Source organism: Notolabrus celidotus, chromosome 6 (genome assembly GCF_009762535.1).
Source record: "Notolabrus celidotus isolate fNotCel1 chromosome 6, fNotCel1.pri, whole genome shotgun sequence".
NCBI lineage: Eukaryota > Metazoa > Chordata > Actinopteri > Labriformes > Labridae > Notolabrus > Notolabrus celidotus.
Genome location: NC_048277.1, coordinates 22,775,971 through 22,803,316, shown reverse-complemented (window position 1 = coordinate 22,803,316; position 27,346 = coordinate 22,775,971). Strand labels below are relative to the sequence as shown.

General features: G+C 40.8%; 2 protein-coding genes and 1 long non-coding RNA gene across 11 annotated transcripts in view; 1 reads left to right on the top strand and 2 right to left on the bottom strand.

Annotated features, from left to right (window-relative positions):
• Window positions 1–1,528, bottom strand: part of LOC117814819 — a 42,731-nt gene extending 41,203 nt beyond the window's left edge. For 2 of the 7 annotated variants that reach the window (XR_004631639.1, XR_004631645.1), the window contains exon 1: window positions 1,001–1,513. This is a non-coding gene — a long non-coding RNA (uncharacterized LOC117814819). Of the gene's footprint in view, window positions 1–866; window positions 913–1,000 lie in introns of all 7 variants that reach the window. The other 5 variants (XR_004631640.1, XR_004631641.1, XR_004631642.1 and 2 more) reach the window with 5 other exon arrangements.
• stra6 (signaling receptor and transporter of retinol STRA6) lies at window positions 530–21,520 on the top strand. 3 transcript variants are annotated; one of them, XM_034686349.1, is made up of 18 exons: window positions 530–680; window positions 4,515–4,887; window positions 6,180–6,246; window positions 6,809–6,891; window positions 7,948–8,081; window positions 11,542–11,708; window positions 12,534–12,659; window positions 14,157–14,224; window positions 15,897–15,973; window positions 16,074–16,135; window positions 16,454–16,616; window positions 16,781–16,856; window positions 17,283–17,416; window positions 17,918–18,035; window positions 18,266–18,367; window positions 18,452–18,615; window positions 19,314–19,451; window positions 20,489–21,520. In XM_034686349.1, exons 2-18 carry the CDS (start codon window positions 4,817–4,819, stop codon window positions 20,710–20,712), a joined length of 1,974 nt encoding a protein of 657 aa, XP_034542240.1. In that variant the 5' UTR covers window positions 530–680; window positions 4,515–4,816; the 3' UTR covers window positions 20,713–21,520. The 3 variants fall into 3 exon arrangements, with proteins under 3 accessions (XP_034542240.1, XP_034542241.1, XP_034542242.1); XM_034686350.1 differs by lacking the exon at window positions 530–680 and adding an exon at window positions 776–894; XM_034686351.1 differs by lacking the exon at window positions 530–680 and adding an exon at window positions 1,086–1,335.
• A 443-nt stretch (window positions 21,521–21,963) lies between these two features.
• islr2 (immunoglobulin superfamily containing leucine-rich repeat 2) lies at window positions 21,964–26,583 on the bottom strand. Its single transcript, XM_034686637.1, has 2 exons — window positions 25,980–26,583; window positions 21,964–25,306 (listed from the first exon to the last, which is right to left on the bottom strand). The coding sequence occupies exon 2, from the start codon at window positions 25,295–25,297 to the stop codon at window positions 23,147–23,149; it is 2,151 nt and encodes a 716-aa protein (XP_034542528.1). The 5' UTR covers window positions 25,298–25,306; window positions 25,980–26,583; the 3' UTR covers window positions 21,964–23,146.
• Between the last annotated feature and the right edge of the window lie 763 nt (window positions 26,584–27,346).

Here is a 27,346-nt window from a genome sequence, read left to right as displayed (position 1 = left end):
GTACTCAGGTGGGGAATTATAGCCATCATTACCACCTCTAAATGAACTGCCTGATCGGAGTGAAATCTGCTCTGTTTGCTCCATGTTCAACTGTGGAGGCGCTGGATATACAGGTACGACTAAACCACTGAGACAAACAGAACTACACAAACACATTTTACTGTCTTAGGGATCAGATTTCAGAAAAGAGAAGGAAATTCATGAGCTGACTTCAAAGCAAAAATAGTGAGTAACTAGAGCACTGATATAAATGTAGTGGAGTAAAAGTAATAAGTACCCCGAAAAATAATACTCAAGTAAAGTACAGATACTCAAAAAATGTACTTAAGTACTCAAGTAAATGTACTTTGTTACTGTCCACCGCTATAGCACTATAGGCTACTGGAAAATGCCTGTCTTAACTTGAATTTGACCACATTGCACACCTATCTATATGTTTCACAACAACTTTGCATGCAGCAGGATTTTATGATGTTCTCACCACAACATGATAGAGACAGGTCAAAGTCCCAGCCAGACTCCATATGTGAGGTGTGCACAAAAAAGAAAAGTTACTCTTAAGATTGTTGTCTTGTTTGGATAATTATTGATCCATTCTGAGAGTATGGTGGAAAGTGATGCAAACTCTGTCATTTAGGGTCTCCAAAACCAAGAGACAAGCAGCAGAGGCTAAACACAAGGTAAGACCCTGATTTCAGAATAAGGTGCAATTTGTAGACTAAAGGCTGAGGTGTGTATTTTGGGGAGAAATAAGGTGTCAAACAGTGAGTGCAGCAAAAACGCAGCCAATTTAAAATAGTTGCATTTCTGGATGTTTACATAAAGAGTATTTGTAAATGTTTGGACATCATTAAACCATCTCTCACCTGTCTGTCGCTTCAGCACACCTGCACGGTAAGTGAGCTAACATCTCTAGGTTTATAGAAGCCTACATATTAGCTGGTGTTGCTTATAAAAGGTTCAACACAATTAAACAACAACCATGTGTGGCGACATTTACCGTCAATAAGAAATAGTTCCGTTTGAGAAGCGATCACGAGTCGATTAATGTTGGCTATTAAATACAGGATTAACTCGTCATGTAAATAGTCCATAAGTCAGACCATGTGCATGTGCAGGGGGAGGCACAGGTGACTGGGTTACCCTTGTTGCTCTCAGGCTGAAAGTCCCTTTGTTGTCGGCGGATCAAGCTCCACTTCAAAGGCATGAAATTTGTCCACGATGAAACCAAACCGAGGCGATCCGTCTGCAGCTGCCTCTGCACACACAACGAGAGTAGCATGCTCGGCTGTGGGACGCAGGCCAACAATGATCTGGCAGGTTCATTGTTACAAAGTAGGTTGAGGCAATGTCTTTTTCAAAATCCAACTGGAAAGTCAATTCGATCCTTCAGCTCATGAAAAAGGACAGCAATGTCTCCTGGATTGTTCAATAAGTTTAGTGGTTAGAGCCTGTAAACTTCCCCTGCATTATGGTTTTACAGTCTCCATTCAAAGTCATGGAAAGCATCCTTTCTAAAACAAATCAGCAATCACAATCAAGAAGCCAAACTTTGAATGAGCCCAGGACTTTTAAAGGCACAGTTGGTGTTTTTATCAGCCTATAATGCATTATTTTATAACATTGTGAAGGATTGTGTAGATGTCTTTTGTAGCAAATGTCATCATCAATCAATCAGTCAATCTTTATTTGTATAGCGCCAAATCACAACAAACGTTATCTCAAGACGCTTTTACAAACATAAGAGGTGTAGACCACTCTATGTCAAATTATGAACAGAGACCCAACTTAAAGTGTAAGACTCAGTCTGACCCCACCTAATCCATCACATCACATACTGCACTTTGCAGTATTTAGCTAGTTACAGTGGCAAGGAAAAACTTCCTTTTAACAGGCAGAAACCTCAGGCAGAACCAGACTCATGTTAGACAGCCATCATGCCTCGATCGAGTTGGGTCTGGAAAAACGGATAGAGGGGAGTAAGAGAGAGAGGTGATAGTGATGAGACCAGTGGTAGAAGCTGTTGCCCCTGGAGTCCAGCACGTCCGTATCAGCTGGAGTCCAGAACGTCCGCGGCAGGAGGACGTCTACGGCAGCTCAGAGGAATCTACGAGACAATAGAGCTCAGGGACTCCAGAAAGGTCTATGGTTAGTAACTTTAATGGGACAGGCAGAGTTAAAGTAAGTGATGAAGGGGTTGGGGGGGAAGGGGGTGAGCTAGGATCCCAGTGTGTCAGTGTGCCAGTTCCCCCGGTCATATTTTTGTCCCTTTCACGTTGACTTTTTATGGATGCTTGGCTTGTTGCCATTGATGATGCTGTCTAGATTGTTAATCATAATTTCTGCTCTTTGTTTTTACAAGGCTTTATTAATATTTCCTACCAAAATGCCTTTGAGCTGACTTCCTAAACCTAATTCAAGTGAACTGTCTGTCTCAATCATACTGCTTCTCTGTGATGTAATTATAACTGTTCAAAGCATTCTTTGTTCAGTGACCCCTTTATTTGCTGGGCTGCTTTGTCTTCAGGAGCACATTTGATTTGGTGGCTTATGTGCTTGAGAAACCATGTTTTCTCAGGAGTGTTAGGGGGGAAATTTTGTTGCTTTTTTAAGAAGTGTGACTGTAATCCCAGCTTAATGAGTGTATGCTGACACTGAGGCAGTGTTGCAAAACTGACTTGTGCAGGAATTCAGACATGTTGCACAAGATCTATACAACCTTTGTGTGTATTAAGACGCATGTAAGATGGAAATCTGTGTGGATTGTTGATGCTTTTTTTTTAACTTAGTGCAGACAGAAAATCCTCAGAGTTAGGGTACTTGCATAGCCTCTGACCTGAGCCTGTATTTTTAGCACTCACATGCTTATGCTTTACTTACATTGAAAGATCTATTTCCTCTATTTACAATTTGATGCAGTCATTAATTCTGTTGAATTGTCACTTAGAAAAATAACAAGTTTAGGATCCCCTGACTGTTTTAAGAGAAAGGTGTAGCATCATTTTAGACCAGAGTAAAGTGAAATAGGATTTTTTTTTTTTAATAACAGTGTTGCAGGAACTGAAAAAATAGGATGTGATGTTAAGGGTATTTTTTTGTCCCTTAACCATCTGTGCTGCGAGACTCTCATAGGATTTAATATGTAACAGGGATTTTTCATGACTCAGGAGTCACAACTCCACTGAGGCCAAGATCCAACCTAGTGGGATGACATTAACAATGCAGGTCACAATGACATGTGAAAGACATAAAACACAAACAAACTTATCTAATGTAATTAAGTTTTAAATTATTATGACAGTCCTTTAATTTTGTTGAAACGTCATAAAATACCTGTCCAAAGTTTTGAAGGCTCATGGTGAACAAATCCCTTGTTTTCAATGTTATGTGGTACAAAGCATAAAACATGTGAATTTTCTAATTAAAGTAGTTGATATATGGCTTTTCTTTTGGTAAACGGCTTAAAAATGAAAATTGTTCAGATGTGCATCGATTCAAACAAAAAGATATGTCAGTCACTGATTTAGCTTTGGTGTTTTTTGCTGTGTTTGAATCTGTGAAAACTAGAATAAGCATCAAGTGGTTAATTTAGATTATTCTCCCACAGAAATAGCGAGAACTGTCTTTTGTAAGTCCACTCAAAAGAGAGTTGTTCATGTTTGCTGATGATGGTGTCTTATGTTAGCCTCAGGCGCTAACATAAGACTCCATTGTTATCTTTAAAAAAGTTTAAATGAGATTCCCTTCTTGGGCTGCTGTAACTGTAACTGTGCCTATTGTGAAATCTATTGTATTCACATATCATCAACTTGTAGAGTTTGTTGGAAAACAAACTTATTCCTCTCTTGTTGCATTTGTAGGATCATTATCAGTAGTTAACAAAATGGAGGAGTATTTGGAACTCACTTATTGTAACATGTCAGACTAAACAGGATTTCTTACGAATTTAATTTGAGCAACATATAAATAAAAACTTCATAGAAGTTTTGCCAACTATGATTGAAGGTTAAGAAAACGATTTCCTCTTGTCCTTGGATATCTTTATCTTAATGTGTCTGCTGAAGACAAAGTACTGGGTTGAATGAACCTTTCCTTGATCTTTATCAGCTTGAAGGTACAGTTATGTATTGAGCCGTAGTTTGTCTGGCTGTCTGTCCATCTGGCTTGGTTTGGTTCCATGTTTTTTGTTCTGCTGATTCACCCAGAGCTAGTTTTGGTAACCTTTCCCGAATGTAACTGAACCATGACTGGAAGGGAAGCAATGTGAGAATTTCCCTGTTATCAACATGGAACTCGGCTCTGATAGTAGAGACTCATCGCTCCCAGCAGCCCACACAATCCTAGCTGGAGTTTTATAACTTTGCACACCTGACCTCCTTCAACCACGGGCCACAGGTCCACCCCAAAAGTAGATGTAATCCCAGTAAGCTGGAGGTGGCCTTCCAGATTGGCTGCTCGGATCTCCACATTTTTCCCTCCTTTCACACACTGCCCCCCTCTCACTCTCTCCCCAGGCTCCCAGTGAGTTGGTAACCCTCAGCTGAAAAAGGGCCTTTTTGCAGGGTGGAGGCAGCACGCTCACAGCAGCCAGGACCTGTCACATTACTCTCAGCTCCACAGCAGGACGAAGGCACCTGAAAACAGGCTGTGAGTGAGGGAGGGTAACAGGAGTGCAGAAGCCTCTGCTGCAGCGACTTGGGACTTTGGGGAAACTTTTTCCTCTCGAGTGAAGGGGACTGCAGCGGTGTGTTGCCTGGTTAACAGTTGTCCTGCTCCTTTCTAAGACTTTGGATCTGTTTGAAAAATAGACAGCGCAATGGATCAGGATGCTCTAGTGGACTATGAGTACCCGGACCTGGATCCTATCCCATCAAAAATAGAAAGAGAGTAAGTGCATTTTTATCCCCTGTTCATGAGTGTTAGATGAGTTCTTTCACATTGAAATGTCACTGTTTACTTTTCTAATTCCTACTATAGTCACAGTTACAGAAACAGTTAGGGACTAATGTTAGTTTTAGTTCTGCAAACTTTTTAAGTGTGAAAACATTAACAGTGCAGGCGTACTGCGCTTTTCAGGTTATTCAGCTACACTTGGCAAACTTGTGCAAGTGTCAGTGTGAGGTCCTGTATCTGCTCAGATCACTTTTCATATTACAGCAGGGGCTGTCTCATTTTCATGCCTGGAGGAAGAAACTTGTGAAGAAGGTTTTGCTAATGCACATGCCAGAAAATGTACATCAGTATTATTAAAACATAAGCACATTCAACCTTAAATAACTCAACATTGAAAGTTTATCTGTACACTTCAGCCACAAAAAACAAGTTGTAGCTCCATGTGCCATAAAAAGCTAAGAAAATCTGCTCGCATCCATTTTTGCTCCCACAATGCAACAGGGCACATGTAGTATTTGCCGTGAGTTCTTTGTAGGGAGTTTAACTCACCTTGAGTGTTTTTTCCATTTAAAATGTCCCCATGTAAACACTAGTGCAGTGAGATTATTTTAAAGAGTTATGAAAGTCAATATTATCTTATATGATCAGAGAGAGAACGGAAATGTCATTTAGCTGCCGCCATGTTTAGCTAATTAACGACTTGACTTATGTTAATTAACATACTCTGTTAAGTTGTAGTCTTAAAACGTTTTTCTGGGGCATAGCTAACTAGTAGATTTATCCCACTTTTTGTGAACAGTCACATGTGTTGCAGCACCTTAATTTAACATTGCCTGAATTTTGAGATTGGTCTTTCCAGCGAGTGCCAAGTTACAAATTCACACCTTGTTTAGACGAGTAAGAGACAGCTGAGAAAAATGTCAAAGCATCCCCTCCTTGGAGCTGCAATCTCTCACATTTACAGACCATTAACTGACTGCGGTATTTTCCTTAGTAAGTCTTGCAAAATAGAATACTTGATGCATTAGCTCCCCCCCCCCCCTCCCTATGACCAAGCATTCCTCCTCTTCCAGTGTACTGGAACGTGAACATAGGCATTTGTTGTTTTCCTGTGTCACGCTGATACCAATCCGGTTAAAATGCAAATCTCTGCTGCAGGATTTCAGCTGTGAAGTTTCCAGCGACAAATGGTCCTCACAGTGACGTGCGAACGGTTTAGTGAGGTGGAGGACTGCTGAAATCCTGAAGTCTTAAGTTTAACTTTGATTGTTTTGCTCCCTTATTAGAATAATCCCTCCATGTGATCCTACGGCTGATGACAGACTCTACCACATATGCATCACTGCAATATCTGTAAGTTTGCTTTCGAGCTAATGTGACTCACAAACACTGTCCTGTCATTCAAGTGTAAAGTGCCACAACATGTTATCTGACATTCATCTTGTTTTATCATTAGCCCCACAAAGATGTAATTGTTTTTCAGTCCTGCTGTTTTTTGTCAATTGATAGCAGGATGTTTGCAACACATTTAACTTACATTTAACCCCCAAGACTCTGAAAATGATCACTTATCATTAACTGCACGTTTGTGTCTACATAATGATGTTTCTCTTCTCTTTGTGTCTGATTAAACACGGTCTTGGTTGTTTATCCAGATTCACCCAATTTAGAGCACAGGCTTCCTGTCCTTGTGTTTCCTTAATGTGTCACAGGTCATGACAGGTCACTGAACTCTCACTGGTCAGCGGTCCTCCTGATTGATGTCAATTCAATCAGACCACATCCAAAGGGAGCGCTAATGAGACATCAGGCCTTTAGTGGCATCAACTCATATTTGTGTGAAGCAGGATGAACAGTGAATACCAGGGGATCGACAGCTGCAGCTACAACTAACTGATGCATCTTCTCCTTGTAGTTTGTCATCATGCTGATCCTCGCAGTGTTAGCCAGACGCACAAAGACAGGGTACAGACAAAAAGGACTCCCAGGTTTACTAAGGTGAGGCTTTATTTTAGCTCTTCCATGTCATTAAATAATTTAGCTACTTTTTTGGTAGCTCTTGTATCTTTGTATGATTTAGCCCATTGAATTTCATATAAATCACTGACCAGTTTTTGAAAACATAGCATTCTGTATGGGATCTTCTGACACCGACACCATTGTTAATAATAGCCTTATGTATTGCCTAACACAGGTTATCAGACATAGTGGCTACAGTACACCAATTTAATACTATAACCATAAGCCCTCCTAAAAAAAACAACTGATTTTTGGTGGATTATCAACACCAGTGTGGAGCTAACAGAGTGAAATATTCGTCAAAGCTAGCAAAATGTCAGTTTTTCCACCACTATGAACATTTTTATCATTTACATATCAGAGGAGTACTCTGTGGTGACTTATGGTCAAGTGTAGGCTGTAAAATTTGTTATTCAAAAGTAAAAATAGTAACAGACCACCTCTTCTTTTTACATTTTTTTTTTCCAATTTTTCGTATGGTTTTGTAAAAATACTGTCCTCATGAAAACCTTTTGGATTTAAAAATCTATTTTAGTGAACATTCAGCACTAGAAATGATTCAAACAGAAAGCCGCAGAATTTACATGTTCTGATGACAAAACATGAACAATATGGAAAAATATGAAGGTGCTGAGAAGGATGGTGTCCTTTCTAAAAGCACCAGAGCAAAGTTCCGTCTGCAAATTGTTTTTAACATCACAAATGTAATCAGCCTAGCCTCCAGATAGAACTGTGGTCAATCAAGGTAACTGATTGAGCTTTCATGCTCAATCAACCTCCTCTGCATTGTAAGAAAAATGAAGGATAACCTCATCCTCATGGTTCATTTTCATACTACGGTGACATGAAGCGAAGGTGAGGGCAGCCTCAGTAAAAAATCTTGACACTATCATATTTCATGTAGAATATAGGCTTGAGGTTTATAAGCCCGTGTATGATCTTTCTGAACTTTTCCTTTTCTGCTCAATAACTGTTTCATCCAAATGTGAAGTTGGTAACATGTGGGCTCTAAATACCTGCTGCTTGATTCCACAGCCCAGTCAACTTCCTGGACCATACTCAGCACAAGGGCCTGGCAGTGGCTGTGTTTGGTGTGCTCTTGTGCAAACTGTGGGGCCTGGTGCTGTCGCCAAACCCTCTTCCCTTCACTGAAGATACAGAAAACAAACGTGAGGGGTTTATCTTTGTTCTTCTTACACCAGCATCATGAGTAATAACTTCTTACACACAATGAATACTGTATATGTTTACTTTACAGTGTTATTTAGCAGTTCAAGTACGTTTCTTCCCCTTTCTTGAACAAGTTCTAACAGAAAAGCAGATTGCATCCAAGCGGCAACCTCCAGTCTCAAACTATGAAGCCCATGCGGTGTGTTATAAACTGCAGTTCATCGAGAATCAGCAGAAACACCGGAAGCCACATAGACGTCCATTCAAAAAAGACGATCTTTGCAGCATCAATAAACATGTTTACAGCCTGGTTCAAAAAATGGCTTGGCCCTACGTAGCTAATCTCTCTATCGGCACACACTGTACAGGGGTGAATTTTTTTCTAAAGTGACTGTCCAGAGGATATTAAGATTTCAAGTTTTTGCCCAAATAAGGACATGACTGACTTGACTCCCGGTCAGGAACACATACAGTGGAGCAAAAAAGTATTTAGTCAGCCATCGATTTTGCAAGTTCTCCCACTTAGAAAGATGAGAGAGGTCTGTAATTTTCATCAGAGGTACACTTCAACTATGAGAGACAAAATGAGAAAAAAAAATCCAGGAAATCACATTGTAGGATTTTTAAAGAATTTATTTGTAAATTATGGTGGAAAATAAGTATTTGGTCACCCACAAACAAGCAAGATTTCTGGCTCTCACAGACCTGTAACTTCTTCTTTAAGAAGCTCTTCTGCCCTCCACTCGTTACCTGTACTAATGGCACCTGTTTGAACTTGTTATCTGTATAAAAGACACCTGTCCACAGCCTCAAACAGTCAGACTCCAAACTCAACCATGGCCAAGACCAAAGAGCTGTCGAAGGACACCAGGAAGAAAATTGTTGACCTGCACCAGGCTGGGAAGAGTGAATCTACAATAGGCAAGCAGGTTGGTGTGAATAAATCAACTGTGGGAGCAATTGTAAGAAAATGGAAGACATACAAGACCATTGATAATCTCCCTCGATCTGGGGCCCCACGCATGATCTCATCCCATGGGGTCAAAATGATCAAAAGAACAGTGAGCAAAAATCCCAGAACTACATGGAGGGAACTGGTGAATGACCTGCAGAGAGCTGGGACCAAAGTATCAGAGGCTACCATCAGTAACACACTACGCCGAGAGGGACTCAAATCCTGCAGCGCCAGGCATGTCCCCCTGCTTAAGCAAGTACATGTCCAGGCCCGTCTGAAGTTTGCCAGAGAGCATATGGATGATCCAGAAGAGGATTGGGAGAATATCATGTGGTCAGATGAAACCAAAATAGAACTTTTTGGTATAAAATCAACTCGTCGTGTTTGGAGGAAGAAGAATGCTGAGTTGCATCCCAAGAACACCATACCTACTGTGAAGCATGGGGGTGGAAACCTCATGCTTTGGGGCTGTTTTTCTGCAAAGGGGACAGGTTTTAAGATTTTAAGCCAAAACCTCCTTCCATCAGTGAGAGCATTGAAGATGGAACGTGGCTGGGTCTTCCAGCATGACAATGATCCCAAACACACCGCTCGGGCAACGAAGGAGTGGCTCCGTAAAAAGCATTTCAAGGTCCTGGAGTAGTCTAGCCAGTCTCCAGACCTCAACCCCATAGAAAACTTGTGGAGGGAGTTGAAAGTCTGTGTTGCCCAGCAACAGTCCCAAAACATCACTGCTCTAGAGGAGATCTGCATGGAGGAATGGGCCAAAATACCAGCTACAGACTGTGCAAACCTGGTGAAGACTTACAGGAAACGTTTGACATCTGTCATTGCCAACAAAGGTTATGTTACAAAGTATTGAGTTGAACTTTTGTTATTGACCAAATACTTATTTTCCACCATAATTTACAAATACATTCTTTAAAAATCCTACAATGTGATTTCCTGGATTTTTTTTTCATTTTGTCTCTCATAGTTGAAGTGTACCTCTGATGAAAATAACAGACTTCTTTCATCTTTCTAAGTGGGAGAACTTGCAAAATCAGTGGCTGACTAAATACTTTTTTGCCTCACTGTAGCTGTTGGCTAGGAGGCTCAAACTCCGCCCCTTTACGTCACACTCTGCCTGGTTGAGTTCCGCATTTCCAATATGGATGCCACCGTCGATTGGCCTCAAAACAGCGTTAAGGAACACATGGGTGACGTCACGGATACTACGTCCATATTTTATACAGTCTATGATTGCATCGAGCCCATACATGTTTCTCTTTAGGTTGTTTGTATTGTGTAACTGGATCATTTATTTCCATGTGTGTCTGCTATTGTCAAGTAAGATATGTGATTGACATTTTGTGGAAGCCTATTTCCCCTGAAATTAAATTACAACAATTGACTGTAAGGAGTCAGTCCCCTGTTGTTTTAAACAACCTGCAAACAGTAGTGGCAATTCAAGAGAATTAGATATTTATTATTATCATTATATAATTATTAATATTTTTCTCACAATTTTAGGAAGAAAATTGTGTTATGTTGAATAAGTGAAGCAGAAATTGATGGCTACTGCCGTGACACTATAACGCTCCACTATCTAGATGTAAATGAGCACAGATGACTGATGGCATCTTGTAATGTGGCGGGGTTTGGCTGTATTTTGGTCTAAGATACAAACAATGTTTTTTTTGTGGATGTTAACCTTCAAGGAGGACTGAAGGCTTGTGGTGCTAGCTCTGCTAACTTCAGCCACACCCTGCAAACTGATTTGATAATGTTTACCTGCAGATGTTCCTGCCTCATGTTCAGCCATGTCAAATGTATTGTGCACAATCTTTGACTGTTTCCCTGAGTTTTTTCTTACATTTGTACTAGTTGGTCAGTGGGAATTACAATTTCCACCTAAATGATGAGGAAATTAGTCACTTCTGTGCATCCATACTTACAATCATAGACTGTATAAAATATGGACGTAGGATCCGTGACGTCACCCATCTGTTTCTGAAGCGCTGTTTTCAGGCCAATCGTCGGCGGCAGCCATATTGTTGCTGTCGAGCCAGTGTGATGTAAAGAGGCGGAGTTTGAGCCTCCTAGCCAACAGCTACAGTGTTCCTGCAGTCAGCTGTGCCTCTCATTGGAAGACTAGTATTCTCAATATCTTTGAAATTACCGCGTTAGAAAAAATCCCCCCCCCCCCATACAGTGTGAGCTGATCGAGAAATGAGCTATCCAGACTACACTCGTCTTTTGTACCAGGCTGTAAACATGTTTATTTCTGCTGTAAAGATCGTCTTTTTCCCATTCATGTGTATGTGATTTCCAGTACTTCCGGAGCCAGCCTCAAGCGGATCCTCGATGAACTGCAGTTTTTAGCACTTCCACATTGGACTCATATTTTTAGACCGGAGGTTGCCGCTTGCTTACAATGTGCCTTCACACGGTTCAGTAAATCTGAAATCGACATATTTTCTCTTTTCACTCTTTGTAATCTTGCACTTTTGTTGTGTTTGCAGAATATTGGGTGATCCTGGGAGTCTTCTACTACCCCGCACTATACTACCCTCTCCTGGCATGTGGCACTTTACATAATAAAGTTGGCTATGTACTTGGTAGCCTTTTGTCGTGGACACACTTTGGCATTCTGGTCTGGCAGAAAATTGACTGTCCGAAGGATCCTTTGGTGAGCAAATATCACTTCTACTATCTTTGTGGGTTCCAGGGCATCTGTTACTGCCTTTATTGAGCAGCGTATTATTTATATTGTCTGTGAGCTTTGGATTAATTGTCACTTTCTCTATAATGTGTCACCTGTATGAGCCTTGAGGGTTATTTAAAAAAAAGCTGATTTGTTCTGGTCAGACCAAAAAAGGGTGAGCTGTAAATGAATGTGGAAGATGTGATTTAAAGAGATGAAGATCAGATTTTTTAGCCTGATTTGTGGACAAACGGCTACAGCCCAAAAAATTAGTTCCACTGTCTGGTGATCTCAATCAAGAGGCTTTGTCACAGTTAATCAGTTCAGTGTGAGAGACTGACGCTCTGGTTTTGGATGGGTTGTCTCTTTTTTATTTTAATAGTGGCAGCCTTTTTATCCCACCATGCGCTGGCACACACCAAATGCTGCAGGAGGGCTTTGTGCCGAAATGCAAAAATTAGCTTAATCACATTAAGACAAAAGGATACACTTTATTGAACGTTATAATGAGTATTGTATGTCTTTCTAAACATGGACATTCTCTTTAAATCACAGTTGTATAGGTTCAACAAGAGCACTTTCATTTGTATTAAACCATTAGAATTTGGTCAATGCAAGGCTTAGATGTTTGTGTGGAAATTGGGTTCCCATCTGGCTGACATTCAAACTCCAGCCACAACAAACAAAGCCATTTGTGTGTCCTTTTTATGTCAATACAATGTGGTTTTAATGTGTGTTGCTCTTATGTCTCTTCAAAACTCTGAAAATTAGTTTCTAAGGAGCTTTTTCTTTTATCTCTCTTTTTTTTAGATACACAAACACTACTCCCTTTTCTCCAGCCTGCCCCAGATAGCTTGCTTGGCATTCCTTAGTTTCCAGTATCCCCTGTTTCTATTCAAGGGCCTAAAGGGCACTGAAAAGAACAACGCCACTGAGGTAAGTTTTGATCTGAGAATAGTTCCTTTGGCATGCCAGCTTCAGGACTGGACAGCCCCTATAGCACTAATTGTTGGGCTGCTTACATAACAGTAGTGTAAAAATGCTGATTAGTAGTCTGTGTTAGCATCAGCCTCAATGATTAAAAAAGCTTTCTCTAAGACGCACATTTCTCCTGAATCTGTGCACGTGGTGAACCTTTTATAAGCTGCCTGCTAAAGAAGGGGCTTACTGCACTCACACAGTCTAGGCCGAGGGGAAAATGTGAAGTCCAAAGCAGCGTGCAAGTTGCCTAATCATTTTTAAGTAGATTTGACGTAATTGGTTTAGGTTATGTTCTAGATCAGATTATGAAAAGGTTGCCTTGTTTTTTTTCTCCAAGGAGAGACAATGCTGTGTTTATTTGATGCTAATCTCAGTGTGGGTGTGGAAAAGCTGGGGCGAGGCGAGTGCCTGGAGTTTGGCCCCCCTACACCTTCTCTGCTGTTCCCCAGCAGGAATATAGATGCTAATAAAATCCGCACAGATGCACAAAATTATCAGGAAGATTATTTTGTGAGTTTATTAGTAGAAAGTGAATTCATTAACATAAGAGTGCAACACTGTAATGTTTTCTTTTATTGATACTAACTGTGCGATACTTTGTGCAATATATCTCCTGTTCAATACTGCGTACTGCGTTTTTATTTTGTTTATTTCTTAAACACTGCTCTTTTTGTGTCTAGTCAAGTCAAGTCAAGTCAAGTCAAATTTATTTATAAAGCACATTTAAAAACACAGCAGAAGCTGACCGAAGTGCTGTACAATACATAAAAAACCCCACAATGTGAGACCAACCAAACAATCATTTAAAAAGAAACAAACAAATGACAAGGAAAGCACAGCATTGGAAATGAGAACCTATTCAGGGCTAGAGGACTCAAATGCTAAAATCTAAAAGTGCGTTTTGAGGGGAGTCTTAAAAGAGTCGACAGAGGGGGTGGCCCTGATTGAGGAGGGGAGGCTGTTCCAAAGACACAGGGCCTTTACACTAAAAGCGCGGTTGCCCTTCAGTTTATATTTTGACCGGGGAACTGCCAGGAGACACCATGTCAGAAGACCTCAGAGGCCTGGAGGTTTTGTAAGGGCTCAGGAGGTCAGTTATATAGGGAGGGGCCAGACCATTCAGAGCTTTAAAAACAAAAAGCAATATCTTAAAATCTATTCTGGAGCGAATTGGAAGCCAATGGAAGCCATACATAGCATAGTTTCTAATTATTTCTAAGCTTTTACACGTATTGTTTTATTTCTTATAAATGTTGACTATTTCTGATCTGAATCTGATTAAAATGAAGGTCAAATCAAAACAACAGCTAGTCCTGCATCCCTCTTAGATGGTTAAGGAATAGGATGGCTCATTTATGTAGCAATAACTGCAATAAAACTAATTACATTTCTAACTCTAGTCTAGCTTATTTAAGTTGTTATATTCATTGTTTCTGTCCATGTTTCTGTCAGGATCTAAGCAGCAGCTACTATAAAGACTATGTGAAGGAACTGTTCAAGAAGAAGCTCACAAAAATCAGGTGGGTTTTAGAGCCTGTCGTCGGTGACACACCTTATTTGCTAAGTGTTTTGCTTGTCTTTTTCTTGTTTCTTTTTCTATTTTTCCAAAGTAAGAGGCTTAGATTAAACTTTTTGTGAAAGAAGTTGCTCCACTGGGTGTTTAAGAGTTGAGCTTTTAACCCTAACGTACAGGTAGATAGTGTTTGTTGAAACAGGTTGATTAGTATGAGAGTTTAATGGACTGGAATACATCCAACATGGCTGACAGATGCATTTGGAAGATTTAGAGTCAGCTTTAACATACAACCCCATGTCTTAAAAAGTTGAGATGCTGTGTAAAATGTTGAAAAAACAGACTCTAAATCATTACTTGATGGCCGTGATATATCAAAGAAGTCTCTGGTGTTTCTGGTGGATCATGTTTATTCATGGCTTCCTCTTTGCATTGTACAGTTTTAACCTACATTTGTGAACCATTTTAAAAACTGCGTTAACCAAAAATGGATTTTGGAAGTCCTTTTTGAGCCCATGCAGTGATTTCCACTACAGAGTCATGTCTGTTTTTAATGCCTCCTGATGGCCAAGTGGAAAACTGTCTGTCTGGCAAATCGAAATTTGACATTCTTTTTGGAAATCATGGACATCACGCACTCCGCTCTAAGAGGAGAGGGGGCACCCTGCTTGTTACCAGATGATAATAAGGTAATGGGGAAGCATAATTGCCCATGGCATGAAGAACTTACGCATCTGGGAAGGCACTATTAATGCTGAACAATATAAACAGGTTTTGGAGCTGCACAAGTTTTCATCTAGTCAATGCCTTTTTCAGGGAAGACAATGCCAAGCAATCTTATGCCAAATCACATTCTGCATGTATTACAACAGTAGTAGAAGAGTCTGGGTGCTAGACTGGCCTACCTGAACATTTGGAGCATCACGAAACAAGAAATACAACAAAGGAGACCCCAACTGAAATCCTGTCAGGCAACATTCCGCTTTAAAAACTCAAGAATCAGGTCTCCCCAGATCCCAGACCTTTATAGAGTGTTGATAAAAAAAGATGTGATGCAACACAATGATAAACGTGCCCTGTCCCATTTTTTTTAACGTGTTGCTGGTGTCAAATTTAAAATGAGTTTATGTTTTTCATTTTTAAAGTATTTTTAGTTTCATCTTTTGATATGTTATCTTTGCACTTTAAATCATGTGCAAACAATTACATTCTTTTTTTATTAACATTTTATACAGCATCCTAACTTTTTTGGGAACTGGGGTTGAACAAAAAATTGAAAGTATGATTGTGTAAAGTAAAAAAGTGTAAAAAAAGGAAATGGGTCAAAGAAACAATTGGCAGCTAATAACTACCAGTATATTCACAGATCTCAATACAGGTTGGTGCTCTACCTGCTGGGCATTGCTTCCAGTCACACCTTATATGGGGCCTTTGTGTATAGGTGTGCTCCCAAGAGGCCTCCACTAGGGGGAAGTCTCATGTAGCACCTCAGTGGGCCTGGCTGGGTCATTAGCTAAGGACCAGAAAGAACCACTCAAGCCTCTCTTTAGCCCTTTATACTCTGTTAAGTAGAACCAGAACCTACAATAGAAAGATATTTGATTGGGAAAAATAGGATCATATATTTGTGGTTTTAAAAAATGCAGTAACCTTGTACCTCTATTTCACTTTCACTTTAGCACATCAAGCGAGACGCCAAAGCTCCCTCAAAGAATAATTGATGCTGTGAAGTCGTACATTTATACACCAGAGGAAGGTAAACATGTCGCCTTGGTCTTCTGTCTGGACATGACATTGAGTGCTGTGTCTCGTTACATTTTTTATAACACAAATGTGATTTTTTTTTTTTCCAACAGCTTTCCGTTTCCCACTCAAGTTGGCTATTTCTGGTGTCGTGTCATTTATAGCAGTGTATCAGGTAACATATACACATATACACTTTGGCTTTAACCGCTTAAGAATCAAAGATAAAGTGATTATAACATACTGTTATGTCTTATTACAACAAAGTAGACTCTGAATAGTCACAGATAACATTTTAAACTATAGTATCACCAGTAGACTTTATGTTCTTCCCCCTGTGTTCACCTGTTGGTAAATGACCAGCTATAGATGATCCAAGTACATGCATTCAAGTTTCAGATCCACATCTGTAAAATCGATTGCTCATGTTAGAATAAAATTGATGCTATTAATCAATACATGTTCTGAATATGATTATTTTTATTTTTTTAAGATGAGTCTTCTACTGATCTCAGGCGTGGTGCCAACCCTCCAGACTGCCCGTGAAGGAGTCGATGAAGACGTTGCCAACCTTTTAGCCGGCTTCAAAATTATGCTGTCTTCAGACAAACATGAAGTGGTCAGGATCGTGGTTTATTACATGTGGTGTGTGGAGGGTGAGTGGGACCCAAAGGCAGAAACATTAAGATGAAGAACATAGAGTACTATGATTGTGCTTTAACTAGATGTCACATGCATGTTTTCCACCACACAGCTGCATTGTTCTTCATGTGCTGAAATGTCATAATTAACCTGCGTTCTTTTGATCTTTTTCCTGCAGTGTGCTATATTTCAGCGATGACCCTGTCTGGCCTGGTTAACCTGGCTATGCTCATGCGCTCCATGGTTCTGCATCGGTAGGTGTGAGAACAGAACAGAACAATGTCAAAGCTTTATGTTTTTGTCATTTCTCTATTCCCTTCCTGAAGTTTCCAAGAATTGTGAGCGTGTTTTGCATTCAGCTTCTCTCATTATAATGTGGTGGCTCACAGAGGAGTTATTATAACATAATAGAGTACTAATCATGCAGACAGATAGAGCAGCTCTGACTCTGTGCTAACTGCTGCTGGAATTGAAAATGTCTATTAAGATAAGAAATGAAATAGTGTGCCATTACCATAAATTAGAGGGTATTAGAAATGGGTTTCTGCGATGGGTACTGGATTGCATTTCTGCTGTATCTCGTACAAAATCATCTCTTCAATTAACTGTGTAGTTTTTACACTTACTGATAAATCATTTTAAGTATTGCTCATGGCTGCATTGTGTTTTTGTTTCTGTAGGTCAAACCTGAAGGGGCTGTACAGAGGAGACATCTATAATGTTTACAACTGCCAAAGAAGCATCAGGGCTTCACGTCCGGCACTTGTCTGCTGGATGGGATATACAAGCTTCACAGCAGCTCACATCTGTATCGGTAAAGCTACAGTTCAAATACTAAAGAAAAAAGAATAAAGACTATACTGTTTTTTTAAACTGCATTTTCAGCATATTTCCTGACTTTTATCGTTATCTCAAGACGCTTTTACAAACAGAGCCGGTCTAGATCGTACTCTGTTAAATTATTAACAAAGACCCAACCTCAAGACAGGATGAAATCCAGTTCAATCTTACAGACAGGACTCAGTCTTATCTCATCTTAATCCACCATGAGCAGAGCACTTTGCAGCATTTAGCTAGTTACAGTGGCAAGGACAAACTTCCTTTAACAGGCAGAAACCTCGAGCAGAACCAGACTCATGTTGGACAGCCTCGACTGAGTTTATCAATTGAAAGTTGCAGCTTTTTCTTCAACTTTTAAGTTACAAATTGTATTTTTGTGCTAGTTAAAGAGATGCATTTGCGCATCAGCCTGAGTCAACCTCTCTGTTGCTTTCTGTGTTTTGGAAAGACTGTAACTCTGGTCTCTCTCCTGCAGCCATGATGATCCAGACATTGGTGTTCTTCCTCTGCCTCCTGGTTGCCGTCTTCCTCATCGTTATACCTATTCTGTATGGGCAGAATCTGATCATGTTTAATATCCTGTTGGGCATGTGGTGAGCATCGTCCAATCTCCCACTCATTATGCATTGCATATATAATGCATACATTCCGAATCAGAAATGATTTTCTGTCAGGGTTGACTTGATGCTTTCTTGGCCAACATGCTCTGCACATTCACATCGATATATGTGGTCTTCCTTTTTCACTTGTTCCGACTTTCTGGTATCACTGAAACACTAAAGAATTTCCTTCAAAGCTCTGAAATGGTTTTCTTTCTTTTCAGGCCCTTCTGGCTGATGATTATCTTGGCTGTATTGATTCAGCATATCACCGGCAAGTTTTGTTTCATCACAAAAACAGGAGGCACACGAGACCTAGACAACAGGTAATCATCTTCTTTTGTTTCCATAGTCTCCTGTGTCATACTTCTGTATGCCTGACACTTTCTATCAAAACATCTATCTTCCAGGGGCAACCTGTTCCTGCTAACCTACCTGCTGTTCCCAGTCAATGTTCTGATCGGGGTGATGCTAGCCGTGTGGCGAATGATCATCACAGCCTTATACAACATTGTGCACATGGGACGCATGGATATCAGTCTTCTAAACCGAAGTGTGGAGGCATTTGACCCAGGTGAGACTGATCTTCTTCACTCTGCACAGATGGTTATCAGAGCAGCATCAAAAGCATCAGGTCAAGTTTACTGTCGTCTGCATCAAAACATGTCTTTATACTGTGTAATGAAAAGCGTCTTCATTGGCTCTCAGACATGCATTAAGTACTGGGAACATTAAATGTGTGTTTAAATATGTATCAGTGCTTTGATATTCATTACTAACTCATATTTTACATTTGACGCCTGTTTTTTTTTAAGTATTAGTCACACAAAGGTAATATATTCAGCGCCTGTATCTTCATGCTTTTACCTTTGCACAACTAGATGCATCAGTGTTTTTTTACTTCTCACTTTGGAGGCTTAAAGAGAAGCAATTTTCTATGAGCAAATGCACTTTAACTGATCCCACTTAGAGTCCAGAAATGGGTATCCTATTCACCTTACCCTGCCTGCAGCTCCCTGCACATCCTATTAGATCTGTAGTCTGTACACACGACTGTAATTGCACAGCGATCTCTGAAATGGCTACAGATTCAAGACATCTGTTGTCAGGAAAAGCAGGTGGTTTAAAAAAAAAGAAAAGAAAAGAGGTGTGATTGTATGGCTATTATGTGTGATTGCCTCAAAGCTAACATGGGGCACAGTCCTATGTGTGGTTATTGCTCCTGCCCAGTCAGTGACCACCCCCACCTCTTCTCCCTGTGTCTGTCTGCAGCCTACCGCTGCTATGCTCATTATCTCAAGATTGAGGTGAGCCAGTCCCACCCAGTGATGAAGGCGTTCTGCGGGGTGCTGCTGCAGTCTGTGGGCGAGGAAAGCAACTCTGCACAAAGGGCACGGGACGCTGAAGAGGGTTTGTAGCACAAAACTCACCCCATAATCTAAACACACTATTTGTGTTTCTTCTATTGGTTCATTGTATTCAAGAATAAAGCTCCTGATTTCTGTGTTTTTCTTATTTTCAACAAAAAAATACTTAATATGATAGTCCTGTTGAATAAGCCATACTTAGCATTTGCAGCTCTTGAATTCCTTGTGTAGCAAGATCAGTTCAGTTACGGGTTTAGCACTTTCCATGAGAATTAGAAAAACAGAGAATCTCTAGTGTTATTCTTTAAGAATAAACATTGGATTCATATCTATATTAAAGTCAGCAGGACGTTTTTAATTTCTCGGGGGAGATTTGGCATTCAGCAGCAGGTCACTGTAACACATAATAAGATCATAACACTGTCTTGCACGCGCAGAAGAAATGAGAGCTTGGCAGGTCTGATTTAATATGTCAAGAACAAATTGAGTCACTCTGCAGAATAATTTACAGCCCTGCTGCTGGTCTCAATCAAATCTGTCATAAACTAATCAGCTGTCCTTATTGCATGCCCATACTCGCCTGTGCAAACAGCCTATGTAACCTGTAGACAATGAAGTCCTATAGGCTGGTAACAGTTATCTTATTTCACCAAAAACAACAACATTTTCACAAGAGACAGGATGTTTGAGAAAGAAAAAGCAGATAAATGAATCCATCTCTATCTTTTAGTAGGTTCATTTATATGATGCTTGTTTGCACCCAGAGAACAATGCATTATCAGGAATAATCTTTTGTATTACAAAGATTAGCTCTAAGTAGCTGATTACACAGATGAGCTATGCTAATTGCCTGTTTGGTATTCATGTAGCCCAGGGGGCTTAAGCTTTCAGTGCGTTAATGGCAAGCTCAATATGCTCCTACCATGCTTAGAGGATTAGAATATGATTGCCTTCTATTATTACTCTTTCTGTAGTGTCTAGAGGATACCGGGTGGCCTTAAAAAGAGTAATTCTCCTTCCAGTTGAGATCTATTCTTCTGACATACCATCGGTGCTATCATAATGTATTTGTGTCCTCAGGGATCCAGCTGGTCCAGCAGGAGAAGAAACTGCACAAAGTCTGCAGCGCCAAGAGGGCCCGCAGGCACTGGCAGCTCCTCTACACGCTGGTCAACAACCCCTCCCTGGTGGGCACCAGGAAGCACTTCCAATGTCAGACTGCCGAGAGCTTTCTGAATGGAAGTTTGAATCGCAGCGCCAAGGAGGGGAGCAACAAGGAGACAGAGGCTTCTGCCAGCAACTGAACGTTAATAGGACTCTGACTAAAAGATCTGCTGCAGAGTCTCTTTGGGTTTGATGAAATTCTACAGTCATATTATGTTCATCCGTACCTGCTGTAGATGTGGTGAAATAAGTGCACTTACAGGTCAGTGCCACGTGTAGAAATATTCACCCGGCCTTACCTGTCTGCAGACTGTGAGTCCACTTCGTGCTCTTCATGTCCCCCCTGCTTGTTTATATGTTTGGAGCATAGTCTACAGCCTGATGAAAGCTCATGTGGCACTGACCTCCTGTCCAAACACGCTCATCAAGTGTCATTCTCAGCACGTGTGTGTGCTTATTTTGGGATAGCACTCATTTTCAAATAAGTTGCTATTATTATAAAGTGCAGATAACACTATTTGTAGTTTCCCAACCTGAACACATGGATGTGCACTTCACTGAAGCATCCTTTTTTTAGAGGGTCTTAAAATGTAGAGCATTTCACTATTTATGAATTCACAGAATGAGCTGTTTTCAGAAGCTTGGTATGAAATTATTTTTTCAATTGTACACATTTTGTGAAATTAACAAAAAACCTGTGGAATATATGATCTGTCAGATAAATTAAGCTGTATTATCTATTGTATTTGTAGATCTTTAAGGTAAAAACCACTTGCTGCTGCTGCTGGCATTTTCTAACTTTTGTTCAACCTTTTTTGGTTCCTGATATTCACCAACATCACATTGTCTGTGTCTATATTTACATTTAAAATGAGGACTTTACCTGAAAATATAAACATTAAAATTTTCCTTCTGATCACTGTGAAAATAAAACTCAAAATACTGTTTCTCCATTTTTCATATCTGAGTTATTTTAAGGTATTTTACATTATGTAGGAATAATCGAGGCTCTGACTTTAGAGCGAGATGTTGTTTTGAATGAAGCGAACTGATCTGAGACCAAAGTGCAGGTGAAGACAAAGGGAGCGTCATTAAAACACAGCAGTTTCTTTCATAACCTTATCCATAAAAACAAAAACTCCCAGATTCACCTGCTTTTTCGTTTTCTTCATATGATACGAGAAAGAAGACATCGACTTTAACTCGTGGAATCAAAAAGCCCGAAAAAGGGACATACAATAAAGGCGCTACATTTTTAAACCCAGATCAAACATTTGTTAAATTACATTTTTGTTCGTTTTAATTCAACAAAGTGTTGGGCTATATAAAATAACGCTGTCATATTCCAAATTATTCTATTTTTACGCGTGAAAAAAAATCAAGGAAAACAGTTTTTATACTTTCATGTTTTATTAATTCCACGTACATAAAATTATATCAAAAAATCCTGAAAAGTCACGGGGTCTTTTTTGTTTCGTTTTACAACAGTTCACAGAAAAAACTCACTATATGCATCAAATTACAAGACAGTGAAGCCGGACACTCAGACGCGCCCTTTCTTTGATGCTTCACAGAAACTTACTGTCGTAAAAAATATTTTTTAATCACATGGCTTTACATCACATGTTGACAGTAACATCTACAGTCTTCTAGACTACACTAAGAAAAAACCACACAAGGAAATACGTGTGACATGCCATGGACACGTTCATTGTAAAAAGCGAGAGTAGTAGAGCAAGCACCCGTTGATAAAAGAGGTTAAAGTCGCACATTTTTAAAGCCTTAAAATCACGTCAAACCACATTATGTTGGTAAATAACCTGGAATTTTCTGTTGGGTACAACACTGCTGGAATTGAAATTTCCCCTTTGGACACACGGGGCAGCGAGCAGGTGACGCGCAGCAGCACCAAATCCAAAAAAATCTGCATTTAGTCCAATCATTATATCAAAAATCATCTTTTAAATCAGCGACTGCTGGTCCATGGAAGAGTCAAACGGAGCCTCAGAATTAGCCCTGTCTGATTTTATTTTTCTTCTTGACTCATCCACATCCCTGAAAAGACGCATACAGGTTCACACATTTGTAAGGATGGGTTTAAAAAATTTGGCACGTTTTGGTCGATTATGTTTGTCTGTTGTTTTGTGCTCTCAAAGCTGCATACGCATTTTTTTTTTCTCTCAAAATCTGTCTTCGCATTTAGTAATGCGGATCAGCTCCACGTCTCGCAGTGCGCACTATTTTCTGCGCCCCTGTTCGTGCCCACCCGCGTCCGTCCCGCATAGAGGAAACGTGTTGCTGCTCTCCGGTCACATTTTGAGGTCTGATAATAAACAATGTGTGCTAGCACTGTAAACTTTATGTTGCTTATTTTAACCTTACAGTAGACTTCAAATGTCACACAAATCAAGTTTACAATCTCAAGTGATTGACGGTCTGAGGTAAAAAATTAAAAGATACACTTTTCTTTTCAGAAGCCTTCACGTGTTGTAATGGTGGATGAGTTACCTGCTTGAATGTAGGCTACGTAAAAAGTAAAATATTTTACAATCTACCCGCAAACATGGGCCGATCTCAGCGGCTTGGCTGCTTGTAGTTCCCGTTGATCTCCTCCGAGATGTTGACCGCCTCTGCGCCCAAAGGTAACCTGTCACTGTACTCTGAGCCCACCTCGAACTCCTCCGGGTTGGTTTTGGATGAAGATCCGGGGATGGATTCTGTCACCACGCTGCCCTCGGCCTCACCCTCTTCTCCGTCTCCATCCTCTCCCTCTCCCTCTGCATCCCCCTCCCCCTCCCCCTCGCTGGGTTGGAAGGTTTTCTCAGACTCCACAAAAGACGCCCTGTGATCAAAATCTCCCGCCATTTGTTTCTCCATCTGATCCGGATTCTGCGCCCTCATGATGAGCTTGTACGTCTTCCCTTGGTACTTGTACAGCAGGTGACAGCAGGTGGCGCCCAGCAAGGGAACAGTGGCCAAACCTAAAAGGAAAATACTGACAACAACAATGATAAGGAGGGAGGGGATCTTCTTCCTGGTTGTGAAAACGACCTGGACCTGGCAGTCCTGCCCCCCATAAGTGAGACAGAGGGTGTAATTGGTGCCAGGTTGTAAACCATGGAACCTGTAGGCATTGACCCCCTCCTCTATGTTGGACCACTGCACTATAGAGTGTCCGCTTCCTGTATTCACACAGAGGTAGAGCATGTCCAAGGTGTTTTTACTGTTTGAGGACTGGTACAGACCCACAGGCTCTTTATTCACTGTTTCCACATTGTCACTTTGACTCAGATGAAGGTTAGACTTGCTGCTTGGCAGCTGGAGTGGATTCAGCTGCACTTTGGCCTCTGTTTCTGACACTTCCAAAGCAATGACACCAAAGTCAAAAGTGTACTGTTTCAGGTCCTCCAGGCTCAGGTTGAAGGCATGGTTTGAGATGTACTCACTACTATCTCTCACACCACACTTGCTAGCAAAAGTGGGATTCTTTGAAAAACCACCTGCCTGCTCTGGGCCCTTGTTTTTGTCCAATGAACCTTCAGAACCGCCCTTTGTCTTAACCTCAGGCTTTTCCTCATCGATGACATCGTTTCTGGGGATTTGGGGGTCAGAGGGCTTTTTAGCAGAAGGACGGATCTTGTCGGATGGAGAACCAGGCACCGGATCGCTGGTGCGTTTTTGGCTGCTTGTTATGGTCAACTTAACGCTGCTCTCAGCCTTACCTAAATCATTCACAGCAGAGCAGCTGTAGTTTCCCTCCTCCTTTTTAGTGAGGTGAGGGATGACTATAGAGCCGTTTCGATAGATGAGGAATCGACTGTTGGTTGTTTTGTCATTAACAGGTGCATCATTTATGTCTCCGTCAGGGGGCAAGGGGAACAGGAAATTCTGATTTCCTGCAGTGACCTCCCAGCTGACCTGAGGTTTGGGGCTTCCTGTTGTCTCACAGTTTAAAACAACCATAAAACCCTCATACAGCTCAGTGCTCCCAATGTCAGGCTCGTAGCTTATCGAGACAGAGGGGGCCGTACAGAGCATTTTAGGAAACTTTGTAACCATTGTGCCCTTCAGGTGTTCAGGGGTCTCACACATGATCAAGTTTGGGTCAGGCACAGAGATCTTAGTGGTTTCAATCCAGTCCCTCAGCCACTCCAGGCTGCAGGAACAGGAGAAGGGGTTGTTAAAGATCTGTATGTGGGACATGGAGGTGAGTGCATTGAAGGTCCCTTCCACGATGGTGGTGAACTTGTTGTTGTTGATACGCAGAGATCTCAGATCTTTGAGAGTGGAGAAAGCATCTTTAGGAAGGTTTATCATCTCATTGTTGTTCATTTTCAGAAGCTGCAGGGCCGTGAGGTATTTCAGATCCTCCCAAGGAAAGTTTACAATCTTGTTGTAGCTGATGTCCATGTTTCGGAGCTGGACGAGCGGGGCCAAGGTGTCCGTTTCTATAGTAACGATCTCATTGTGGGCCAGCCAGAGAGAGGTGGCCTGGGTGATGTTGATGAAGCTTTTGCTCTTCAGTAATTTGATCTTATTGGCAGAAAGGCTCACAGTGGTCACATTGGAGGGGAGACCCACAGGAACCTCCAGCAGGTCTTTGTAAGCACAGTCCGCAAACTGGTGGGCAAATTTATCCTGGCAGCTGCAGAGCTCAGGGCAGCTCTGCACAATGCTGATCAGAGAAGTCCACAAGGCGAGGAGCTGCAGGAGGCGTCCCGCCATTTTCTACACCTGCAAGAAGCAGTCACACATCAGGCAAAGGTTAAAGCTCAATTTGACAGTCATATAACATCCATCATGTCCATTACAGCAGCGGAAATGTACTGAGGAAGCTTTCACATCTGGTATCAGTTTGATTGCGTGTTCACTGAGAAGCTATTACCGTTTAAAGCGACACCAAAGCTTTTTCCTGCAACTGAAAATGCATCAAAATCTAATAAAGAAGCTGAAACAAAAGCAACATTAGCTCAGTACTACTGCTATCCTATGAGCTGATTAAAAGCACCATGTGCAAATTACAAATGCTCTGCAAACAATGAAGGAGTTTGCACTTTGTGACAGAACAAATACACATGATGCCAATTTGCTGTAAGTCAGGGTCAGTGGGTCTTTGCTGCTCTCTGCGTGTTTCCACAGTCCAGTGAGTAAAAGCAGGCGCTGTCTCGAGTGCAGAAACCTCTGATTTTTGCAGCCACTCTACAAATAACATAGGAACAATTTAACTGCATTTTGCATCAGTAGTTAGGGAAATATATTTTTCAACCTCTTAACTGATGCCCTTGTGATTCATTTACAACTGACCCACAAGGTGATGTTTTTCTTCCTTCATTCTGACCCGGACCCAGCCCCTGGTCAGTGTTTTTATTACTCTACCTGTAGTATCAGAAAAAAAGAGACATCTTACCTGTCCAATGTTAACTTCCTTAAATTCCTGCGTCTTTTTAAATTACTCTCGTAGTTAATCCTCTGGAACAAGTTTATTGGTCGAAAAAACACACGTCCTCCTTTGTTGTGGATCCTTTAACATGACTTTTGCGCACATCGACAGTCGCAGGAAAAGGCGGTGGAGAAAACATTTTTTTCCGATGAGTCGCTCTTGCAGTCCGAAGGCGCTTTTTTCCTCTTCGATGAGCGGTGTGGGATCCACTGCGCGTCCCCGCCACCGCGGAGCGAGGAAAGGAAAACGTGAACGCGCAGCCTCTCCCATCTCTCTCACTATTAAAGATACAGAAGCTCCGGGTCCACCGCCCTCAAAGTAAATTCATAATTTAGGGAGCGATGTTTAATTTATTATCCCGACCCGAGCCTAATCTTTGACCTCGTTCTATTCAGCTGCAGACCAACCAAATAAAGGACTCAGACATGTGTTTGCAAACACACTCAGGTTTTAAGTTTGGTTGTGATGCGTTTAGAAACAGACAGTTTGAAACACTGCCAGATTCTATCATTCAAATAAAGAAAAAACAAAGGGGAAAAAGGGCTGATAAGAGGGGTTCAACAAGGAAACTGAAAGAAAACAAAGAAAACCTGATCTAGATCAGTTGATGGTTTTTTTTCCGTTTGTATGTTTCGACATTTGTGTGGGTGGTAGAATTTGTAAGCTTTAGTAAATAAAGGCATACTGGTACCAAAAAAGAAGACTAGGAAGAAGATAATGGAAATCATGTAAGTTATATCATCATTTAAAAAAAAGTATCCTCTCAGCTGGGATGCTTTAAATGGTGCAGACTTCCAAAGATCTACTTTTGTAAAAATAATAATAATAATAAATAATCTTTACTCTAAAAAACATTTTTGACAATGGCTCTAAGCTTATCAATTTAATTTAAAACCAGCAAGTAATGACAGCTCTTCAAATGCTTGGAGATTTTTTCCTGCTCCAATACTGCCATCTTCTGGTGAACTACAGTGTAAACTCTTTTTATCTCTGCTATGTCAAACAACAGACCACCTTTAACTTATGTACATAACTTTGTATTATATTGCATCAAATTAACGAGCGTTTGATTCCTGATTCTAAAGACCCAAACCTTGCCATTTTGATATAGTTCATTTGGTTGAATAGGTAGGCTATACCAGACTATTATACTCCTGTCCAGTGTGTGTGAAAGAGAGAGAGATGAAGGCCTTGTGAATGAGAACATTTGAGTCTTTCCTTTCTTTGGGCGGCAACTCCAAAAGCCCCTTTGAATCGACAGGTTTAGTGTTTCAAGTCTGTCAACAATACTCAGCAATAGCTTCTGAATAGATGGAATAGACAGTCAACATTTC

Coding starts and splice junctions, on each gene's coding strand:
- stra6 (XM_034686349.1), top strand. CDS start 4,817: ATGGATCAGGATGCTCTAGTGGACTATGAGTACCCGGACCTGGATCCT. Junction 16,136..16,453: donor CATTTATAGCAGTGTATCAG/GTAACATATACA, acceptor TATTTTTTTAAG/ATGAGTCTTCTACTGATCTC. Junction 19,452..20,488: donor GGCACGGGACGCTGAAGAGG/GTTTGTAGCACA, acceptor TTGTGTCCTCAG/GGATCCAGCTGGTCCAGCAG.
- islr2 (XM_034686637.1), bottom strand. CDS start 25,297: ATGGCGGGACGCCTCCTGCAGCTCCTCGCCTTGTGGACTTCTCTGATC.